This window comes from Panthera tigris, chromosome B2 (assembly GCF_018350195.1).
Source record: "Panthera tigris isolate Pti1 chromosome B2, P.tigris_Pti1_mat1.1, whole genome shotgun sequence".
Taxonomy (NCBI): domain Eukaryota; kingdom Metazoa; phylum Chordata; class Mammalia; order Carnivora; family Felidae; genus Panthera; species Panthera tigris.
In genome coordinates this window covers 30,479,334-30,499,512 of record NC_056664.1, presented here as the reverse complement: position 1 = coordinate 30,499,512, position 20,179 = coordinate 30,479,334, and the positions used below count along the sequence as shown (strand labels likewise).

General features: G+C 52.0%; 4 protein-coding genes across 12 annotated transcripts; 2 read left to right on the top strand and 2 right to left on the bottom strand.

Moving 5' to 3' along the window:
• Positions 1-1,179: 1,179 nt before the first annotated feature.
• Positions 1,180-7,329, top strand: LY6G5C (lymphocyte antigen 6 family member G5C; the record flags this gene model as incomplete). Its single annotated transcript, XM_042987587.1, has 3 exons — positions 1,180-1,420; positions 4,183-4,350; positions 7,166-7,329. Coding segments are annotated over 3 exons (573 nt in total), but the record flags the coding sequence as incomplete, so codon positions are not given.
• Positions 7,330-9,167: 1,838 nt separating this feature from the next.
• LY6G5B (lymphocyte antigen 6 family member G5B) lies at positions 9,168-12,528 on the bottom strand. Its single transcript, XM_007098788.3, has 3 exons — positions 11,721-12,528; positions 11,444-11,572; positions 9,168-11,150 (listed from the first exon to the last, which is right to left on the bottom strand). Exons 1-3 carry the CDS (start codon positions 11,839-11,841, stop codon positions 10,750-10,752), a joined length of 651 nt encoding a protein of 216 aa, XP_007098850.1. The 5' UTR covers positions 11,842-12,528; the 3' UTR covers positions 9,168-10,749.
• A 96-nt stretch (positions 12,529-12,624) lies between these two features.
• Positions 12,625-17,385, bottom strand: CSNK2B (casein kinase 2 beta). 2 transcript variants are annotated; one of them, XM_042985995.1, is made up of 7 exons: positions 17,297-17,385; positions 15,864-15,946; positions 15,045-15,147; positions 14,359-14,474; positions 13,837-13,912; positions 13,500-13,689; positions 12,625-12,857 (listed from the first exon to the last, which is right to left on the bottom strand). In XM_042985995.1, exons 1-7 carry the CDS (start codon positions 17,343-17,345, stop codon positions 12,767-12,769), a joined length of 708 nt encoding a protein of 235 aa, XP_042841929.1. In that variant the 5' UTR covers positions 17,346-17,385; the 3' UTR covers positions 12,625-12,766. The 2 variants fall into 2 exon arrangements, with proteins under 2 accessions (XP_042841929.1, XP_007098848.1); XM_007098786.3 differs by lacking the exon at positions 17,297-17,385 and adding an exon at positions 16,557-16,785.
• On the top strand, positions 16,918-20,103 carry GPANK1 (G-patch domain and ankyrin repeats 1). 8 transcript variants are annotated; one of them, XM_042985990.1, is made up of 5 exons: positions 16,918-17,030; positions 17,356-17,419; positions 17,759-17,978; positions 18,232-18,948; positions 19,488-20,103. In XM_042985990.1, the coding sequence occupies exons 4-5, from the start codon at positions 18,338-18,340 to the stop codon at positions 19,930-19,932; spliced, it is 1,056 nt and encodes a 351-aa protein (XP_042841924.1). In that variant the 5' UTR covers positions 16,918-17,030; positions 17,356-17,419; positions 17,759-17,978; positions 18,232-18,337; the 3' UTR covers positions 19,933-20,103. The 8 variants fall into 8 exon arrangements, with proteins under 8 accessions (XP_042841924.1, XP_015400542.1, XP_007098855.1 ...); XM_015545056.2 differs by lacking the exon at positions 17,356-17,419 and having other exon boundaries at positions 16,919-16,997; XM_007098789.3 differs by lacking the exon at positions 17,356-17,419 and having other exon boundaries at positions 16,940-17,030.
• The last annotated feature ends 76 nt before the right edge of the window (positions 20,104-20,179 follow it).

Sequence of the window (20,179 nt, the reverse complement as noted above, 5' to 3'; positions counted from 1 at the left end):
CTCCTTGAATGCAAATAGGGGGCACTTAGCCCCACCTCCCACACCCTGGAGACAAAGGACTCCCCCTTCCTGGCCAAGGCCACTAGGGACTCTGTTGACTGGCCTCTACCACCACTTCCCCCTTCCCCTTCTTCCTGCATGAAGAACAGTGGATGCCATGAAGAGCCCTCAGATAACTGAAGTGGGTGGGGAGAGGGGAGGCTTAACATTTGAATTCTGGACCACCGAACCCCAGGGGCCTCAGTCTACTTCCTTAGATTACTCCCCACGTGATAAAGCTCACATCAGCTTTGTTTTTAGAACCACCACTACACACCACCCCCTGCCCCCGGTTGGACCAGCTCCCTGTCCACTCCTCACCCTATATAGCAGGGTTCCAACAGTCCCAGGAGAAGAACAGCCGAGATGCAGACCCCACATCTGCTGGAACTCTGGACCTTGCCTTACTGGGCACCAGGCAAGGTCTGGACGCCCAGGCGCCCCCGAGGAGCTGGGTACACGGGGAGAGAGGATGGAGGCTGGGACAAAGAAGGATTAACACCTGGGCAGGAAACCTGGTAAGGAGAGGTGGGCCCTGGGCTGGGCCCGGGCTCGCCCTGCGCTGCTTTCAGTGTGAGTTGAGGGAGTAGGCTCAGGGCTCGGTGATTGGGCTGAGGATTTGCTCGACTCCCCCGAGAGGGTCAGGTGTTTCCCTCCCAGCTGTCACAAGTGAGTGAGGGCCAGGTACTTATCCGTTCATTCATCCATCCAACAAGCCATCCCAACTCCCTCAGGAACCGAGTCTTTTTTTTTTTTTCTTTCATTCATTTATATGCGGGTTAAAGATCGCTGCTCTCTAGTTCCACTCCAGACCGCCTGGTCCAGCTGCTCAGCGAACAGAACTTGGCTCCCCGCCCCCTTGTTTGCCCCGCCCATAGCCCTGACTGTAGCATTCTCTCCTCCGGCCCCACCTCCTTTGTTTCGTCACTCGGCTGCTTACCCCCACCGGTAACCCGCGTCCCCAAGGCACTCCGCGCAGAAACTGTCCTCGGCTGCTATCACCACGGCGACTACAGCAGCGCCCCGCCTCTTCACCCCTGGAAAGCCTCCACCAAGCCCATCACCGTGGCAACGAACTCACCAGGCTCGGCAGGCGCACTGGCCGCGCCCAGCCGTTTAGACTGAGGAGTAGCAAAATGAAACTGGGACTGGATTAATGGCCCTGAGGCCACGCCCCTTCCGTGGAACCACTCTCCCAGCTCGCACCGAACCCAGCCTCGAAATACCGCCCCTATCTTCCCTCTGGCTATTCGGAGGCCGGGTTCAGAGGACGCTGTGAAATTCCCTTCTAACTCCTTTCTGCCCCGTTCGCTTCAAGAGGAGCCTCCGCTGATTCTCTTTGTCTACCACTCTGTCGCTCATTCAGCAGACATTTATGCAGGTGCCAGGCGCTCCCCCCCAAATCTTCATTACTCCGACTTTTCAATAATACAATTGTCTGGTTTCATTTATCCCAAGGCTCTTGGGCGCGCAGTGGCGTGCGTTTTCCTTTCGTATTCCTTCTTTCCTGTCCGTCTTTCTTGGCTCAAATCTGAGTCCATTTCTTCCCATCTTCCCCATCAGCGCCCCGAGGCCAAATGATTCTCGGATGGTCTGGGACTGTAAGCAGGGAGCCCTCCCTCAGGGCCGCACCCCAAACCTCCAGACCAGAAACTGGAGCAGGTGGTTCGCTCCTGTACGCCGAGCTCTTCCTACAGCACCCCCGACCCTTAAAGTGAAAACCCTGAGTCTCTCAGAGACCCTGACCTGGAGAGGTGCGTGCTGAGCTGGTCGCTTGAAGGAGCTCAGCGGGCGAACCCCCAAGTAAAGGCGGCCCCCAGCAAAGGACGTGGGCGGGGCTCCTGGGACGCCCACCTCCGCTCTTTGGTTGCCGCGTAGCCTCCGGCCCAGTGGGTTGGTGGTGCCACAGCACCTCCTTCCGGGGAAGCCGCGTGGTGCTCTGGGCGTCTGTTAGGGGCGGAAGGCTAGGTCTGACGCCAGGCATGTTTTCCCAGGTTTCATTGCCAGCCAGCACCCCCCCACACACCCGGGGCAGAGAACTGCGCGTGGCCAGAGGGCCGCCCCCGCTTCCTCCTAGGAGCCCTGAAGTGCAGTCAGGCTCGGAGAGTGAGAGCCCGGCGCCAGAGCGTTGTGGGCGCCGGAGATCAGAGTCACTGACCTGCAGCGGAGCTTAGGCGGGGTGGGGTAAAAGGGGGCGTAAGGAAAGGTGCTGGCTAGTTACCTCGAACCCACAGGGGCCACTGGGCTGAATAGGTCAGTCGGGACTCAGGTGTCCTCGCTTCTAGATTTCTGACAGTTCCACGTTGTTCCCATCTTGAAAAATGGTACCACCAATCACCTCCTTGGGCAAGCCTATCCCCCACTTTTCCTCTTTCCATATTCAGTCTAACTGCAAATCTGTCCAGTCTTCCTTCTAAATAAATGTCAGATTCATTCGTCTTTTCCTTGCCTCTCTTCTGCCAGACCAGGCCGCCATCTTGTGACTGGACTCAGGAATAGCTTCCTAACTGGTTTCCCGGCCTCGGCAATCTATTACAAACAGAACTCTGATCTTGTTGCTCCTTTGGTCAGTGCTCAGGACTGCCCAGGTGCTCCCGGGAAGTACTCATCCTTCCCCCTCCCTCCCCCCATCATTGTTTGTTGTCTCCCCCACTAGACAGCTCTGTGGGGCAGGGATTTTGTGTAATGTTGTATCCCCAACACCTGATACAGTGATTCAGTAAACTTCTGTAGAATAAATATGAAAAAAAAGTTTCCCTCTCATTCCCCTTTTGTCTGGGTCCTGTCCCCAAGCCAGGATGTTAGGTCTTAGAGTGGCCGTGGGTGAGGACACTCTGTTTCTCTGGCTGTTCTGGCACTGATTTCCACCCCAAATGGGTGTTGCCTCTCTCTTTCCTCTTGGCCAACTTCTCTTTCACCAATATAAGCCCCAACTGGAGGGTAGTAGGCAGCAGGCCCTGCAGGTAGCCGGAGTATGGAGCCCATTGGCCTTCATAGCACCTCCCAAGCCCTGTACATGGTCCTTTTAATAGTGCTGGTCATGAGGAGCTTGGTGTTTGGTAAGTGGCTCTAAGGGGTCAGAAGGGTCTCCTGGTCTGCTGGATAGAGAGACCCACAGATACCAGGTGTCTGTTTGGGCACATCTTCCCAGGATGCTCAGGTAAAACCAAGCAGAGAGAAAGATGGGATGGATGGACTTGGTGAGATAATGCCTAGGGACTGGTAATGGACTGCTGTTCACTCTGAGGGAGATCTCTAGTTATTACCCCAGGGCTGTCTCAACAGCAGTGACCTAAATGGAGATATTGAAAGGACTCTATTTAAATTTGGGGCAGTACAGAATAGGGAGGATTCCGTGAACATGCTAGATAACAGAACCGGGATCCACCCAGTAGAACAAGGCTGAATCTAGCCTGATAACCTCCTCAACATGGCTGCAAAACACTGTCTATATAGAAACAGGATTCAAAGTGTTCAGTATCTGCCTCACACTAAGTGTTCTGCTGGGTCTGGGGACTCACTGACATGTGATCTGGGCCTGGAACAAGAGGAAGAGGGAGCATATATACATGTAGGTGGGGAAGGCTTTGGTGGACAAAGTTTAATATGGGTCTTTGCAGTGATTAGACCACCAAACAGATAATGTGATGGGGGGCCACTCGAAGTCTCCTGTCCACACAAAGCATAGATTCCTCTTGTCCTGTGGTGATGCATTCTTGTTTTCACTGAACATTACAGATTAAGAAAGTATATTCAAAAGGGGGTCCATAGGGGTGGGGGGACTGTGAAACCAAGTCCCAGAAGAAGAACTGTCCTCACAGAACTGCCCAGAGCTGGAATTAATTGCCTCTGCTTAGTCTTTGAACGTAGGAGCTTGCCGAGTGCTGGGCACATGGTAGTACCTCAAAATACATGTTGAATGAGTAAATGAATTCCTTAATGAGTTCCTTATTTCAGGAGGTATAAGAGCAGAGAATGGAGGTTTTAACATTGACGAAAACCTCTGATAGAGGATTAAGCCAGATGGTTTTAAAGAACTGGTGATTTCATGGTTTTCTGAGACGGGAAGCTGGGGAGGGAAGAATGGGCTTGACCAGCCTGGAAATTAGGTGGGGTTGGAGTCAGTGTTGCTCTGTGTTCTAGGTAATTTTGATCCTGTCAATCCGGAACCCCCTCATCCAGCTCAGTTCTCCAAATATCTGCGCTGCTATCGATGCCTCTTGGAGACCAAGGAGTTGGGATGCCTTCTGGGATCTGACATCTGCCTTGCCCCCCCTGGCAGCAGCTGCATGACTCTGCTCATAAAGAACAGTGAGCTGCTTGTCCTTGGCCCGGCCCATTCCTGAGCTGCACCTCTCAGCTGTACTCCACAGTCTGGTTCCTACAACCCCTACCTAGATAGTGCTCCATCATGCTCTCTCCTTCCTCACCTTCAGAGCCATTCTCTGTCTCCACTTCCACCCCTCCTGTTCCCTCATGGGGCTGGCTGGTGTCCACGTTTCTTTTTTTAATGTTTTTATTTATTTTTGAGACAGAGAGAGAGACAGAGCAGAGCAGGAGAGGGGCAGAGAGAGAGGGAGACACAGAATCCGAAGCAGGTTCCAGGCTCTGAGCTGTCCACACAGAGCCCGACGCGGGGCTCGAACTCATGGACCGTGAGATCATGACCTGAGCTGAAGTCGGACGCCCAACCGACTGAGCCACCCAGGCGCCCCATGGCGTATGCGTTTCTTACAGCACCCGGCCTTGTGGGGGAGGCTTGTGATCACTAGATCCCCTGGCTTCTCCTCAGGCTGCCTTCTCTCTGTCTGTTCAGGGAGACCCCTAATGGTTCATGTTCACCAAAATTTAGGCATTAGCTGTCTTCCCACTTCACTCTCCCCAGAGGATTTGCTCTGCTTCCTTATGAATTTGAATGTTAGGCCAAATTGTCATGTGAAATTGCCCTCTGGACGGCTCCACCTCAGTTTCAACTTCCTGAAACTGCAGTCCCTGTTTCTCATGCCTGCTCTTCCACACGATCCCTCACTCCCCGCCCTCCACCCCTGCTTTTTTTAGTGGGCTCAATGCCCAACATGGGGCTTGAACTCACAACTCCTAGATCAAGGAGTCCTATGCTCTACTGACTGAGCAGCTGGGGGCCCCTCCTCCGCTCTTTTTAACAAACACAGAACACATTATGTGCCAGCACTGTTCTAAGCACTTACCACCCTCTCAGACAGGTTTTTTATTATTGTTATCCCCATTTTACCGATGAGGAAACAGATGCCCAGAAAGGTCAAAATCTTGCCCAACTCTCCTAGAAGCTGAACCACAATTTGTGGTGATTCCGGAGATGGTGCTCTTAACAACCACTGCATAAACTTGCCTTCAAATTAAAATTCAAGTCCTTTCATTATGCTTTTGGTTCAGTATCAGAGTACTCAACCACATCAAAGAGAAGTCTCCCTCCCACTCCTGGCACAAGCCACTCAGCTCTCATGCACAAACAACACAAAACTAATCTTCCTATTCTCTTTTTTTTCCTAAAGATTTTTTTTTTTCATTTTTAAGTAATCCCTACACCCAACGTGGGGCTCGAACTTACAACCCTGAGATCAAGAGTCACAGGCTCTACTGACTGAGCGAGCCAGATGCCCCACATCTTTCCACATTCTTGATATCCTTTCTGTGATCTTTTGTGTACATCTCACTCTATGCAAATGTTGTTTCACCTCTTTTTCTTTCCTCCATAAACAGTAGCATACCACTGTAAACACTGGTGTGCACTTGCTTTTTATACATTTTTATTAATTTTTTATTTATTAAAAACTTTTAAAAATGTTTATTTAGAGGGGGTGCGGAGAGAGAGACAGAGAGAGAGAGAGAATCTGAAGCAGGTTCCAGGCTCTGAGCTGTCAGCACAGAGCCCAATGCAGGGCTTGAACTCACAAACCACGAGATCATGGCCGGAGCTGAAATCAGATGCTTAACTGACTGAGCCACCCAGGTGCCTCTATCTATCTATCTATCTATCATCTATTTATTTTTGAGAGAGAGAGGTAGAGACAGAGGGAGTGAGGGAGGAAGAGAGTGGGGGGGTGGAGAGAGAGAAAGAGAGAGAGAGAGAGAGAGAGAGAGAGAGAGAGAGAGAGAATCCTAAGTAGGCCCCACACTCAGCACAGAGACCAACGTGGGCCTCGATCCCATGACCCCAGGATCACGATCTGAGCCAAAATCAAGCGTCAGATGCTCAACTGACTCAGCCACCCTGGCACCCTGCACTTGGTTTTTTAAAATGAACAGTCATGGGAATTTTAAGTTTCCATATCAGTTTGTAAACAGCTTCCCTGTTCTTCTGACCTGCTGCATGGTTCTCCATGGCACGGGCATAGCAGAGTTTGACAATCCCATTATTGACGGATCTGTAGGTTGCTTCTAATTTTTTCCTCTCTCAAGCAGGGCAGGAATGAATGTCCCTGTGAACACATTTTTCCCCCCTCTAATATATATATAATAGCAAGAGATACCATCTTCTCTTACTTTTGTTCCATAAAATGATGATAAACACCTTTTCTTTGCAATCTGACCTCCAATACATCTCCCAACTTTTTTTTATATGGTCCCAGCTGAAGTGCTGGTTCTCCCCCAGCAAGACCCAACTCAGCCCCCTCCAACCATCACTGTATTTTTAAAAACTTTTTAACATTTATTTATTTTTGAGAGAGAGAGGCAGAGAGAGCACAAGTGGGAGAGGGGCAGAGAGAGGGAGATACAGAATCTGAAGCAGGCTCCAGGCTCTGAGCTGTCAGCACAGCGCCAGATGCGGGGCTTGAACTCACGAACTGTGAGACCATGGCCTGAGCCAAAGTCGGATGCTTAACCAACCGAGCCACCCAGGTGCCCCGCATCACTTTATTTTGAATGGCTCTTTCCCACCAACCTTCCACGGGATCCATAGCTGGTGACTCCCTGGCATTCCCTGCCCCTGTCCAGTTCCAGGAATCTTGGCATTTGGGGGGGGGGGTCAGGGAAGGGTGTGGGATCAGTGATGGTAAGTCCATGTGGAGGGAGGGGATGGAAGAGTCTGGGATTGTGCCTGGGACCTGAGATGTCTGTATCACTGGTGGCTGCCATCCTTCCCCAGGCAGTGGTTCTGACATCATGGTGAGTGACCGCCGCCGCAAGGAGCAGATGAGTGATTGTTCGTATACCCGCTCTTCTCCAGTGTTTGGCTTCTGGATATTTTCTCGATGCTGCTTCCTGGAGTTCTGCAATAACCCTCAGAACAGAGTGTTCTATATTCCTTAGAACTTCTGCAGAGACTTTTAGAATAAAACCCTGCTAGTTGCCATCCATCTTCCTGATTTCCATCTGGGTGGCAGAGCCAGAACAACTTCTAGTCCCTTTTACCGGCCCTATCGGCCTCCTAGCTGACACCCAACACCCCTCTTCCCACTCAGCCCCTCCCCCAGGTCCCCTCTCCAGGATTCTCTGAGTTTTCCCTTCAAGTCCTCACGGTTTGGTGGCTTTACTCTTCTCTCCTCCCATCTCTCAGCTGCTTCTTGGCCTTGCTTTGCCCCTTCTCCCACCATGGGCCTCTCTAGCCTCAAGTCCCCAGGTGTTCCTCCCAAATAAATTGGTGTACAAACTGTAGAGCTCGTCTCTTCTGATAGTGGTGGAGGCTGAGGAAAGCTGAGGTCCTACCTGACTGCCCCACCTCGGGGCTCCCAGCTCTGTTGAGCTCTGCTTCTGCCCGGCCTCCATGTCTTGGATTCAGCTCTAGGAACAAAAGGTGAAGAACTGGAAGCCTTTCTGTGGTGAAGGGCAAAAGGGCAGTGGGCACCCTTGGCAGTGCTATGTGGGGCCTGGGTGGGGGGAGGTCCACGGCGTGGGAGGTGAGGGCTGGCGGGAGTGGAGCTATGAGGCCTGGGACCAGGCCCAGGGAGGGGGGGGCGGGAAGCACCCTGTGGAAGAGCCACTAGATCTAGTGGAGCCCTGGCTGGAACCCAGGCTCAGCTTCCCTCAAGGACCATGTGGGAAGTTACTGCCGAATCTTGGGCCTTGGGTTCCTCAGCCTCTGAGACCATCCTCTAGTTTGACTTGCTAGAGCTGTATAAACCTAGACTTCTACACTGAAGTCAGAGATGATGGGGGGAAAGTGGGCCCAGACAGGGGGGCACACTGAAGGTTTGTACTTATTTTTGTACACCGCCCCCCCCCCCCACTGCTCTCTGACCTACCAATTAATATTGGGGTTTCCTGCCAGAGCATAGGCTATTTAAAGGGCCAGGGATCTCTGCTAACATATGTGCAAAATGTTGTGTAAGAGTATATGCTGCATGATGCCCTTTGTACCAAGCACACAGACAAAATTCCTCTAAGCAGCTACAACTCAGGACAGTGGCTACCCAAGTTAGAAGTGCCTGGGAGGGTGCACGAAGGTTGCTTTGGGTGCTGATATAGGCCTTTATAGTGACTTGAGGACTGGTAATCCGGGTGTGAAGTTTAGAAAAACCCACATTATGGTATGTGTAAGCTTTGGTATGTTTTAGCAGAGGCTTAAAAATAGGCCAGGGGTGTCTGGCTGGCTCAGTTGGTACAGCATGTGACTCTTGAACTCGGGGTAGTGAGTCAAGCCCCACATTGGGGATAGAGATTACTTTAAAAAGTAGTGGGGCACCTAGGTGGCTCAGTTGGTTAAGCGTCTGACTCTTGGTTTTGGCTTAGGTCATGATCTCGTGGTGTGAGTTTGAGCCCTGCCATTGGGCTCTGTGCTGCCAACACAGAGCCTACTTGGGATTCTCTGTCAAAATGAATAAAAGTGTTATTTTATTTTTTAAGTTTATGGATTTGAGAGGTGAGGGGAGAGAATGAGTGGGGGAGGGGCAGAGAGAGACACAGAGAATCCCAAGCAGGCTCCATGCTGTCAGCAGAGCCGACGTGGGGCTCAATCTCACGAACTGTGAGATCATGACCTGGGCTGAAACCAAGAGTCGGATGTTTAACCAACTGAGTCATCCAGGCGCCAGTATAAACAAACATTTTTTTTTAAGTAGTAGTAATACATATATACATAAATGCTACAATCTGTAGGTACCTTTGTCCCATGTGTCTATTTTTGAGGCTTTAATTTTCACCTGTGCACACACACATGCATTCCCTCAATCCTAGGAGGTACTATCCCTCCTTGACAGGTGACCAAGGTGAGACAGAAACCAACTTACCCAAGTGGCAGAGGAGCTGGAATTGGGCCCCCCAACCACAAAGTGCACACTGCTTTTTAGAAAAAGGTTTCACAACCCCAGCACTGGGTTGTGAGATTCAGAAGGGTGGGCACCCGGCTGTACTCAATAACACCACACCCAGAACAGTGTGTTTAACTGCATGTATGAAAAAAGTTATGAATATGCACTACTGTTTTCTGTAGGCTTGTAGTTTTCCAAAAATAAAACATTAAAATCAAAGACCTAAACTGCAGCCTCACCTGTATAATTTCTGAACATCCCCAACCCCCAAACCTAGCTCCCTAAAGAGGTGGTCCTGGGTGCCAGGATCCTAAAAGAACAGGCAAGAACCCAGGTTCCTCAGCACCAGGGGACTCTCACATACAGGCCTGGATTCTTTGGTTTGCTCCTGAGTTTTTCTGGTTTAAAGGAGAGTTTTTCCTCCTCTGTTAGATGGAAAAGCCAATGTAACCAGGGTTTAATTCTCTAGGTTTTGTAGGGCAAAGTTTTTTGGTTTTGTTTTGTTAAAGATTTTAAGTAATCTCTACACCCAATGTGGAGTCCAAACTTATAACCCCAAGATTGAGTCACATGCTCTACTGACTGAGCCAGACAGGTGCCCCTGTGGAGTAAGTTAAAGGCTGGGAGAAGTCCTAGCTAATCAGAAGGTGGATGGATACAAGCCCTTTGGGGGCAGGCCATGAGAAAGCCACAAAGGCCAAGTGGAGTGGGCCAGGCTGTAAACTGTTTGCTCCCCATGCCCAATTAACTTTAACAGGTCTACACTTGTCCATATCTGAGCCTGACCCCATCAACAGTGTGACACAGACTTAGCCCAGTCCATTTATTGTGGAGGTTCTGGAGAGTAAGCGGGAGATATAGTGCAGAGCAGGGCAGACCCTCGCCTCTCCTCTCCCCTGGAACCTATGGAAGTGGGTGTCAGGACTCAGTGATGTGAAGTGGGGCTGAGGCCGCCAGAGACGGTGGCAAAAGGAGAGAAGCAGGAAACCAGGGCAGGAGTAGAGGTGGAGGCAGTGAAGTAGGGACACCAGAGTGCCTAGTCAGGAAATCTGCACAGATGTCTACACTTCATTCTTCTTGCTACAACTTCAGTCTGGGTCTTAAGATAGGCATGGGCTGCAATCTACAACCAGACCTGAATGGAGATAGCAGGTGGCCGGACTGACAGGGGATTGGAAAGATGAGGGGGCTGATGGACTCAGAAGATGGGAAAGGCACGAGGAAACCACTGTGCCTTCCCTAGGTCAACCTGGGCAGAAAGTGAACTTGGTATTTTCTAGGAGAAAGAAGAGTACTGGTGCAGGGCCACAGCGGTTTCTGGGAAGGAAATGAGACCAAAGCCATACAGATGCTGGAAGCACAGAGGAAGGGAGGCCTGAAAAATCACAGACCAGAGAATGTGGGTGTTCTAGGAGGGCAGCACTAGGTGCTGGGGTGTTAGGAGAGAGATGCTGGAAGAGTAAAATCCAAGAAGGGTAAGGCATCAGGGCCCAGCCCAGGGAAGAACCAAAAGTCCTGAGCTGTTGAGAGATAAGTATATGTGGCGCAGGTCAGCGATGGACAAGCTCAGGTTCAGGGGCAGGGTGGCTAGGGGGTCGAGGCCTTCCAGCTCCTTCCCAGCACGGAAGGTGGGTAGGGGCAGCGAGAGGTTCAGAGCCTTGTAGAACCACTGGATTTGGGACTCCGACAGGGGTAGGGCCAAGGCCCCAGCAGGGGGATCAGGCAGGGAGCTCTGGAGCTGGGGGCTGGACCAGGAGTTGCAGTAATCGTACTGGCAGCACTGGGCCTGGTACCAGTACTCCGAGAAGTAGGTATTGCGTTTTTCCTGGCAGCGGTAAGAATTGTACTGTCCACAGCCTCGGATGAAGAAACGTATCTTGGTATCTGGAGAAGAGGGAACAGCTAATACCCCTGCTGCCTCCCATGGTCCCCAAACCTGGTATCCTCACCGTAGACTCCCCCCATCCCTCACCCAGACCTGACTTCTAGTCCAGACTCCTTCAGAATGGGCCAGAAAAATTGGCTTAGCTGACCCCCGAGAACCCCAGACTCCTCTTTTCAGGATCCTCCTGTCTTCTTCTTGCACCCCAGGCCCTAAGCAGCCCTCATCTATGAGAGGAGAGGAGACCAAGCCACGGGCTATCCCACCAGCAGCTCCCTCCTGGGACTTGACTCACCATAATAGATGGTTATCACCATGCATGGCGACGAGCTACTGATGGTGCACTTCTCTGAGCCTGAAATGCACCCTGTAGAAGGGTCTTCTAAGAGGCAGAGGTGACAGGTCCGGACTTCAGAAACAGGAGCTGGGGAAGCAGAAAACAGGAAGGATGGGAATGTTGGCTCATTCCAAGTTCTCTGCCTTGCAGGGAGCCTGTGAACCGAGGGCTACAGCACCCCCCGCCCTTCCTGGACTCAGTCACTCCCCCCTCCTTGCCCCTGGGCCCCACTTACCCTTTCCCACTGCGAAGCCCACCATGACCAGCACACCTAAAAGTACATGGAACTTCATGATGGAATTCTGAGAAGGGCAGTCCCTGAGGGGTATCCTGAAATCCCACCTTCCTGTGACCATGTTCCTTGCAGGGTGATTTTGATAGTTTGAGCAGGAGCTGCTGTAGACGCAGAGCTATATTCCTTGGCTGGGGGAGGAAGTTATTAACTTGGCTGGAGGGACGGCATGTCCTCACCCACAAGGTCAGGTTCCTGGACGTGGGAACAGTGGCCTACACAAGAACAACACCTGGGCCTTTATCCAGTTGTCTGTCTCTCTCATGCCCTGAAAAGATCTATTCCCACACCTCAACAGTCCATGGACCAGTGTCTGTCTCTGGTACCACCTGCTGTCCTCCCCACACATACAGCGAGTCCCTACTGTGCTGGGAAACCTTGGGCCAGGCGCCCAGGGTCCCTGTCCTTCTGAGATGAGCGTGTCAGCTCCCCCAGCAGGGGGCGCACAGACACCACCCAGCAGCAACTCTGGACCTTGTCCCTCTTTCCACCCCTTACCGTTCTATTTATTTCAGGACCACTTTCCCTGTAAAATCAAAACCGAAATATTTTGTTTATTATACTCCTTACAGTATAAATGTACAGCCATAGGTGACCAAAAAAGAACGAATTATGTCTCCAGTCTTTGAAAGTGGATTTTCCCCTAGGTCTTTTCCATGTGACCTTGCACATCTCCGCATCCACTACTAGAAGTTCTGCTCTACTGCTAAAAACATCACCCAAATCCACTGGGCACAAATCTGTGCTGGTTTTCAACTTGAGGGTGGGCTGGGCCATGAGGGCCCCTGGGATCAAGCACAGCACTACCCTCCCATCCCCCATCCCCAAGCACCAGCAGACCAGCTCATGGCCTTTTCTTCCACTTTATTTCATATTCCCACCACAATAATGACTCCTTTAATTTAAACTAAAAACCATAGAGGGTTCCTGAAAGGGTGGCAGCAAAGGAATAGAGGTGTTAAAGGCAAAGGGACAGGTTGGGTGGGGAATCAGCGAATCGTCTTGACTGGGCTCTTGAAGTTGCTGGCGGCTTGGAGCTGCAGCTGGTAGGCCATTGGATGGATCTTGAAACCGTAGAGCCTGGGCCAGGGCACAGATCAGAGGCAGTAGGGTCAGCCCCACTCTGGCCCTGCCAGTGGCCTGCATTTCCCCCTCCCCGCCCCAACTTCTCCATGGGTCTGCTAAGTGCTTAAGGACAGTGGTTCCCAAACATCTTCCCTCCAGAATACTGGGAAATATACCTTAAATAGCCATTAAAACTCTTACTCTAGGATATACGTAAACATACACACACATACAGGAACGTGACTGCTTGCTTCTGTGTGCACTTGTTTCAACAGAACACCAAACTGTTCTTCCCAGTACACATGATGTTCCAGAAAGATAAACCACACTTTCTCCTGGCAAAAGGCTGAGCGCCCGAGATGATGGCAAAAAGTTATCGTTTAAATGGTACTTCCAGTGCCAAATATTATTCAAAACAACTCATTATTTAAATATACTCTGTCAGGTATATTTAAATACACTCCATCGGGCAGGTACTGTCATCACCCCCGTTTCATGGATAAGGGAACTGAGGCACAGGCAATCAAATACCTTCCCCAAGGTCACTCGCTGTGGGAGAAGCAAACCTCAAGAAAGGACCATGCCCTGTCCTCCCTTCTCTCTGGGGAATCCCGAACCTTTCCTTCGACCCGTGGTGACTCTAGCCCTGCTCCCCACCTGGGCACAAACTGGTTGGCGGGCCGTTTGGGCCGGTACTCAGGGTGCACCATGAAGAGCATGTGAGGGAAACCGGTGCCGAAGTAGGCGCCGTCCGTGTGATGGTGCCTCGATGACTTGGGTGTGTACACGTCCATGCACTTGGGGCAGTAGAGCTTCACCATGGCCTCACCTGGGATGTCCGAAAGGCCTGGGAGACAGCCAGACTCAGCAGGCCGGGCATCCCCAACCCTGCCCAACCTCCCTCCCACACAGAGGCCCCGACTTGCTGAACCCCAACTCCTTCCCAGAGGACCTGCCATTTGATGTGGCCTCCTTCCCCTTCTCTAACACTCACCGATGGGAAGCATTGGCTGATTCTCACAGTACACACGGGGACAGTAGCCAAAGTCTCCTTGCTGGTACTTTTCCAACTGAGGTGAATAAAATGAAAGGGGTTGGTGGGTAGGTTCGAAGAGAAGAGGCAATCCCCTCCTCAGCCCAAGCCACGTCACTCTGTCCCCAACTCCTGCCTCTGTCCAGAGACCCCTTCTAAGCAGGCCCAGAGAGGCCCTCATACTCCCCTGCTTCCTTTCCTCCAGTTAGGCAGGGTACAGACCATCAGAGCCATTTGCTGTTTGTTCCCTAAGGAAAAGGCAGACTGCAACAACTCCCTGTCCAGGGTCATGTCTCCCTCCCCAAAAACACCTCAATCAGCACAAACCCCAATTAGGATTTAATTCCCAGGGCCAGGTTGTGGGGTTCTTCCCCTCTTCTCGGCTACATTCCTTGACAAGGTTGAAACGTTTGACTCCTGTGCTGCAGGAACCTCTGTTTCCCTTATTGCCTCAGAGGAGTCAAGTGGGAGCAGAGGCCTCACCATCTGGGCGATGCCACGGTTGGTGAGGATATAGCGGGCGTGGATCAATCCATAAAGCATCTCGGCTGCCTGCTCAATCAGGTCGCTCTGGTTGGGGTTGTCTTCCAGCTCTTCATCTGAAACATAGCCCCGGCCAATTGCAACCACTTGTCTTACAGCTTTCTTAGATGCCCCACCCACTGCCAGGGATTGCCAGCTACTCAGTGCGCCCCGCACCCATCTTTAAGTCACCCATCACCTGAGCATTTGACCCAGAAACCTGGGCCTCTGACCCTTCCACCAACCCAAGGCAGCTCTGCCTTCTTTCCACATCTCTTCAGCCTCTGCTCTCTCTCCCTCCCAACCCCGCCTCAACACATAAATGCAAAGATGTCAACGCAGAAGATGAAACTGAAAGGTGCAAGGCAAAAAAAAAAAAAGCAGGAAAGGTGACCCAAGGAGAAACTAGCATTAGGAGACAGAGCCAAGTTACAGGACCAGAGTGTGGGAACAGGAGGTGTAAGTCACAAAACTGGGCAAGAGTCAGATGGGAGACCAAAATGAAGTAGGGGACTTTGGATAAAGACAGAGAACCAAAAGGAAATATGGAAATCCAAGAAGCAGATAAACAGGAACACGAAAAAAACAAAAAATAAAAAACAAAACCACGAACATATACACACTAAACAACACTGAGGGTGCCTCACCAGGCTCCAGGTCCAAGATCATATCTAGAGCTTGTCGATAGTGAGGCACCTGCTCATTGAGTCCAGTGAGGTTGAATTTGTCCTGGATGTAGTCTTCATCCACCTGTCAGGATGTAGAAGTCAAGATGAAACCCACAGCAGAATCTTCAGCTTTGACTTGGGCACGTTGCTCTAACCGGTGCCTTATTCTTAACACAACTGCTTTGGTTTCCCCTTATTCCTCAACCCCAACTCAGCAGAAGTACTTGAGTCTCTCTCCCCAGTTCAGATACATAGCCTTCCCATAAAAGCTTTGGCTTTTCTTTTCTACAGATAAGCAGCTACAACAATCTCCTACTTAAAGACACATTCCTTTCAAAAGCCCTGTTCCTACTCCTGCCCTCATCCCTAGGAACCAGTTTTGTCCTCTCCTTAAGAGCAGCTAGGTCTCTAAGGAAAGTGGAGACTCAACAGCTTCAGTCCTGTGGATAGTTACGACCCTTTATATTATCAGTAGACAATTTTCCACATTACAAAGCATTTTCACATGTGACATTTTAATTCTAATAGACCCCAAAGGGAAGCACTCCCAGTACCAGTCTAATAATAACTTTAATAACAATAAAAGGGTTGACTTGTCCCATGTTACAGAGGGTAACAGGTTTGGGACCTGGGAAGTCTTGCCACTTCACAAATTAGTGAGGGGAGTTACTGACGGGACTCTTCCTTGACAGGAAAAGTTTCTATGGAAGCCTGTAAGAGAAGCGTGTGGAAGCTAAATATGTGGGAAAATATAATGCCAAACTTTGTGTAGAGACGGCTGGGAGACTGAGAACTCACTTCACAGAAGAATTCATTGCCACGGAGCCCACAGAACCAGGAAATCCAGGACACCTCCTCTGAGCTGCTCATCTTCACGTCAGCTGGGAAAAAAGAGAGTGTAAGTTAAGTCCAAGCTCTCCCACCCTGCCTCTGGTATCCTCCCTCCTCCCACACTTAGATCTCTAACCATGGAAGAATTTGGGGCAACCTTTTCTTAAAGGATCCCAGACTCTAGAGCACCTCTCTCCGGCCCCTCTTATTCACATCTCAGCCCCTTTTCTCTGAGATCAGAGATTCTTTGGAGTCTCACCGCTTTCAAGAAACCGACAAGTCTTGACCCACCAGTCCTACCCACATCCCTATCGCTCCAGAAGACCAGCCCACTCTCCCTTCCTGTCAACTCCAGCAGAGCCCCAGGCTCGAGCTCCCTACCCCGACGGTCTCTGCATGTCCCTGGCGCCTTTCCCAAGGGTCCCGAAGTTTATCCTTTCCGTGCAAGAGCTGGGAGTCTTTTTCTCTCATGGCCTGGGGGTGGCCGTGAAGTCCCTTTCACAGGAGTCCCCACATGCCACCTCCGCCCCTCAGGCCATCCCTCTCTCCCCCGGTTCCGGACCGGGTCACTTCCTTCCCCACCCCCACATCAAGGCGCGGAGACCCCATGTGCCGCGCCTAAGGGCAGGGGGCTAGGCGCGGCGACTACCTCAGACTCACCGGCTGGACGGGGACCGGGACCAGGGTGGGGGAGGGGAGTTGCCGCTTCCAAGAAACCGCGACGGCTACAACGCAGGCCGCGGACCCAACCGCGGCAGGCGAAGTGGGGTAGGGGGAGTGGAAATCGGGGAGGGTGGGGAGAGGGCAACGCGCAAGCGCCAAGGGTCGGGCGCCGCAGCGAACGCCGGGAGATGGAGTCCCCGGTAAAAAGAAACTGGCGAAGCGAGGGAGAGGTGAACTACGAATCCCAGAATGACCCACGCACGACCCTTGTGTCGCGAGGCCCCTGAGCCAGACGCTCGGGGGCGAGCGCAGCGGGGTGCCACCGGAAGCGGAAGTCCAGTACCCGTTCTGGGCCGGGGCACTTGGGAAATATAGTCGTAGGATCCCGCGACTGAGGGGCCGTGAGGGGGCGGGGAAGTGAACGAGGCTGGCTGGCTGGTTGGTTTCCTGCAGCTCCCCTCACGCAGCGAGGTTGTGTCCCAGGCGCTCCTCTCCTACTCAGGGGACTGACCTCATCCCCGGCTAACCGGCCGGTCCTTATTGCCTATCGAGCTCCTCGCCCGAGTCAGGCCAGCCACTGGAGGCTTCGCGGTGGCGGGGGGGGGACGCTGTGTTTCACTCCGGGGTCTGGTCTCCTCGGGCGGGAGGTGAGGCCGGGCTCCCTGCTGAGGGACGTCGGTAGGGTGGGCTCTGCTGAGGTGAGCGATGTGAGAACCGGGACGGCCCCGTGCTCTAACCTGAGGTGGCGCCAGCCATTCTGTTGCTTGTCCCCTTGCACTTCTCCATTTCCTCTTAGGGCTTGAAGGGGGCCTTATGCTGCGGGCACTAAGTATGACCTTCGAGCCCTGGTCGGAATAATGGTGAGGGGCAGGGTGATGTCATTTCATTTCACAGCTTCTGTGCATTCCACAGGTTTCCTTCCGCCAACTCAGAGCCTTTCTTAACTCAGAGTGGTTTCCCAGTTCCAAAAAATGAGCTCGGAGAGGGGGCCACATTCAGGGAGGCGAGAGGCATTGTGGGGGCGTTATGTAAAAGTAGGACCCCAACCGACAGACTCTGTCCTCGCGTTACTTAAGCACGTGGCATTTTGAGCGGTTGCTCTAGAAAAGGTCCCAGGGTGGGGAAGCTGAACCTGGCGCTTAGCACAGGCCTGCGTCCTCAAGTAATGTTTTGTGTTGTTTTGTTTTTTTATTTTCCAGTCCCGCATGCGTGTTAGGGGTCGTGTGGCTATTTGATCGTCAGCTCCTTTGCTTAAAGTAGTGCTATTTGCTGTACGGAGACTACCAAGACTGGAGCTTCTCCCTTAAATCAGCTCCTTGCTTCCTGTAGAAGTGTTAAAGTCTGTTCTTGTTTGGGAAGAATACCCCGACCATAGGATCAAGGAAGATTTAAAGGGCCAGGCTGATTGTTTCCTTAATGGTATGTCTTAACTGGTGGTCAAATAGTTTTAGATAGAAGCTGTTTTTATTTATTGTTGTTGAGGATGGGGTTGGTGGCAACTCTCACTGAGTCTTTGTTAAATTAACCTTTAGTAAGGGGCATGGGCTGTTATTGTAGGGTTCTGTTTTTCCACATGACCTATGCTCCTTAGGCCCTGCAGGGTCCTAGGTTGTGGGCTTACTTAGGGAGTGAGAGGGTTTTTTGACTTTAAGAGTATTTTTCCTCATCCCAGCAGGTCTCCGGAGGTGGCTCTGGTCAATGCAGAGCCACGAAGCGATTGGCTTGCTTGTCTCAGCCTCCCTTTGTCTAGTCTCATCCTCCCAGTTTACCCAAGAGCCATGTCCAGGCCCTCCCTCATCACCTTCACCCCGGCCACCAGTGCCAGTGACCTCTGGAAAGATGGGCAGCAGCAGTCACAGCCTGAAGAGCTGGAGCCCACCCTGGATGGGGCTGCAGCCCGGGCGTTCTATGAGGCCCTGATTGGCGACGAAAGCAGCGCCCCTGAATCCCAGAGATCTCAGCCTGAACCTGCCAGTAAGAGAAAGAGGAAGAAGAGAAGAATAATGAGGGAAGCTGCTGCAGGAACCTCAGGAGGACATGGACAAAGGAGATCCCTTGAGGCGGAGGACAAAATGACCCAGTGGATACTGAGGGCAGCCCAAGAGGGTGACCTGGCAGAACTAAGAAGGCTGTTGGATCCCCGTGAGGCAGGGGGAGCTGGGGGCAACATCAATGCTCGGGATGCCTTCTGGTGGACCCCCTTGATGTGTGCTGCTCGAGCAGGCCAGGGAGCTGCTGTGCGCTATCTCCTGGGCCGTGGAGCTGCCTGGGTAGGGGTCTGTGAGCTGGGTGGCAAGGATGCTGCTCAGCTGGCTGAAGAAGCAGGCTTCCCTGAGGTGGCCCGCATGGTCAGAGAGAGCCATGGAGAGACAAGGAGTCAAGAGAACCGGTGAGGGGAAGCCTTAGCCCATGCCTCTTTCAGTGTGTTCTGTCTTTCCTAGCCCCTCTATACCAGAGGGTCCAGAACAGAGCTGAAGGGTTCTCTCCCCAGTCCCCCAGTGTAGGCTGATAAGGCAGTGTAGTAGAGTAGTAATGAACATGAGCTCCCTGGGTCCAAATTCTGACTACTTACTTGGGCAATTAATCTAACTTTTATGTCCCTCATTTTCTTTATCTGAGAAATGGGGGTAATAAGATCACTTTTGTTGTAGCGTTGTTAGGATTTAATGGGCCAATGTATGTAAAGTACTAGAACGATGCTTCCCGTGTAATAAGTGCCTTAAAAATAATTATGCTTTGCCAAGAGCTTGTGAAGCCTGGTTGCTATTTCTTCTCCTAGCTGTTCCCCTCTGGGTCCCTCATTGCTAAGTGGATTGGAAGGCAGTTTGTTTTTTAACAGAAAGACTAGAAGGACTTCCCACCTTGCCACCCCCCTCTGAGGCCTCAACCCTTCCCCTGCCCTCAACTCTTTCTCTTTTTTCTCTCCAGGTCACAATCACCCTGCCCCCGGTACTGTGAGACCTGCGATGCCCACTTCCAAGACTCTAACCATTGTACATCCACTGCTCACCTGCTGTCACTGTCCCGCGATATCAGGTCCCCCAACCTGACCCTTGGGGTGCCCACCTCCAGCCCAGGCTTCAAGCTGCTGCTGAGGGGAGGCTGGGAGCCTGGAATGGGGCTGGGACCCCGGGGTGAGGGCCGCACCAACCCCATCCCCACTGTCCTCAAGAGGGACCAAGAAGGACTAGGCTACAGATCAGTGCCCCAACCCCGAGTCACACACTTCCTGGCTCGGGATACTCGGGCTGTGGCTGGGAGGGAGAGAACCCCTCGGGTGACCACACTGAGCCGCAGGGAGGAAAGAAAGCAGGAGGAGAAGGACAGGGCCTGGGAGCGGGACCTAAGGACATACATGAACCTTGAGTTGTGACCTTGGTAAGGTCTGATCATGGTCTATTGCTAAGTCTGAACTTGGACATACGTACTTTGGCTTTTACTTCCTGGGGTCTGCCCAGTTTCTAGATCCTCAGGTTTTGTTTAGTGGGCTCTGCCTTTGGGAGAGAGGGGCTGAGCATTGAAAAATAAATCAATCTTCTCCCTCTTTTGTGTTTTATTCACTTTTCTGGAAGCTATTGTGGGAAAACCAAACAAGTCTAGGGGCCACACGCAAGTCCCAC

Bases quoted from the DNA above. Each gene is read 5' to 3' on its own strand.
- LY6G5B (XM_007098788.3), bottom strand. From the start codon at position 11,841: ATGGTCACAGGAAGGTGGGATTTCAGGATACCCCTCAGGGACTGCCCT. The intron at 11,573-11,720 runs GTAAGTGGGGCC...CTGCTTCCCCAG, and splicing joins GGGCTTCGCAGTGGGAAAGG to CTCCTGTTTCTGAAGTCCGG. The intron at 11,151-11,443 runs GTGAGTCAAGTC...CCTCTTCTCCAG, and splicing joins GGTGATAACCATCTATTATG to ATACCAAGATACGTTTCTTC.
- CSNK2B (XM_042985995.1), bottom strand. From the start codon at position 17,345: ATGGAGAAGTGCAAGGGGACAAGCAACAGAATGGCTGGCGCCACCTCA. The intron at 15,947-17,296 runs GTTAGAGCACGG...CTTTTTTCCCAG, and splicing joins AATGGCTGGCGCCACCTCAG to CTGACGTGAAGATGAGCAGC. The intron at 13,913-14,358 runs GTGAGGCCTCTG...TATTCACCTCAG, and splicing joins ACCGTGGCATCGCCCAGATG to TTGGAAAAGTACCAGCAAGG.
- GPANK1 (XM_042985990.1), top strand. From the start codon at position 18,338: ATGTCCAGGCCCTCCCTCATCACCTTCACCCCGGCCACCAGTGCCAGT. The intron at 18,949-19,487 runs GTGAGGGGAAGC...TTTTCTCTCCAG, and splicing joins ACAAGGAGTCAAGAGAACCG to GTCACAATCACCCTGCCCCC.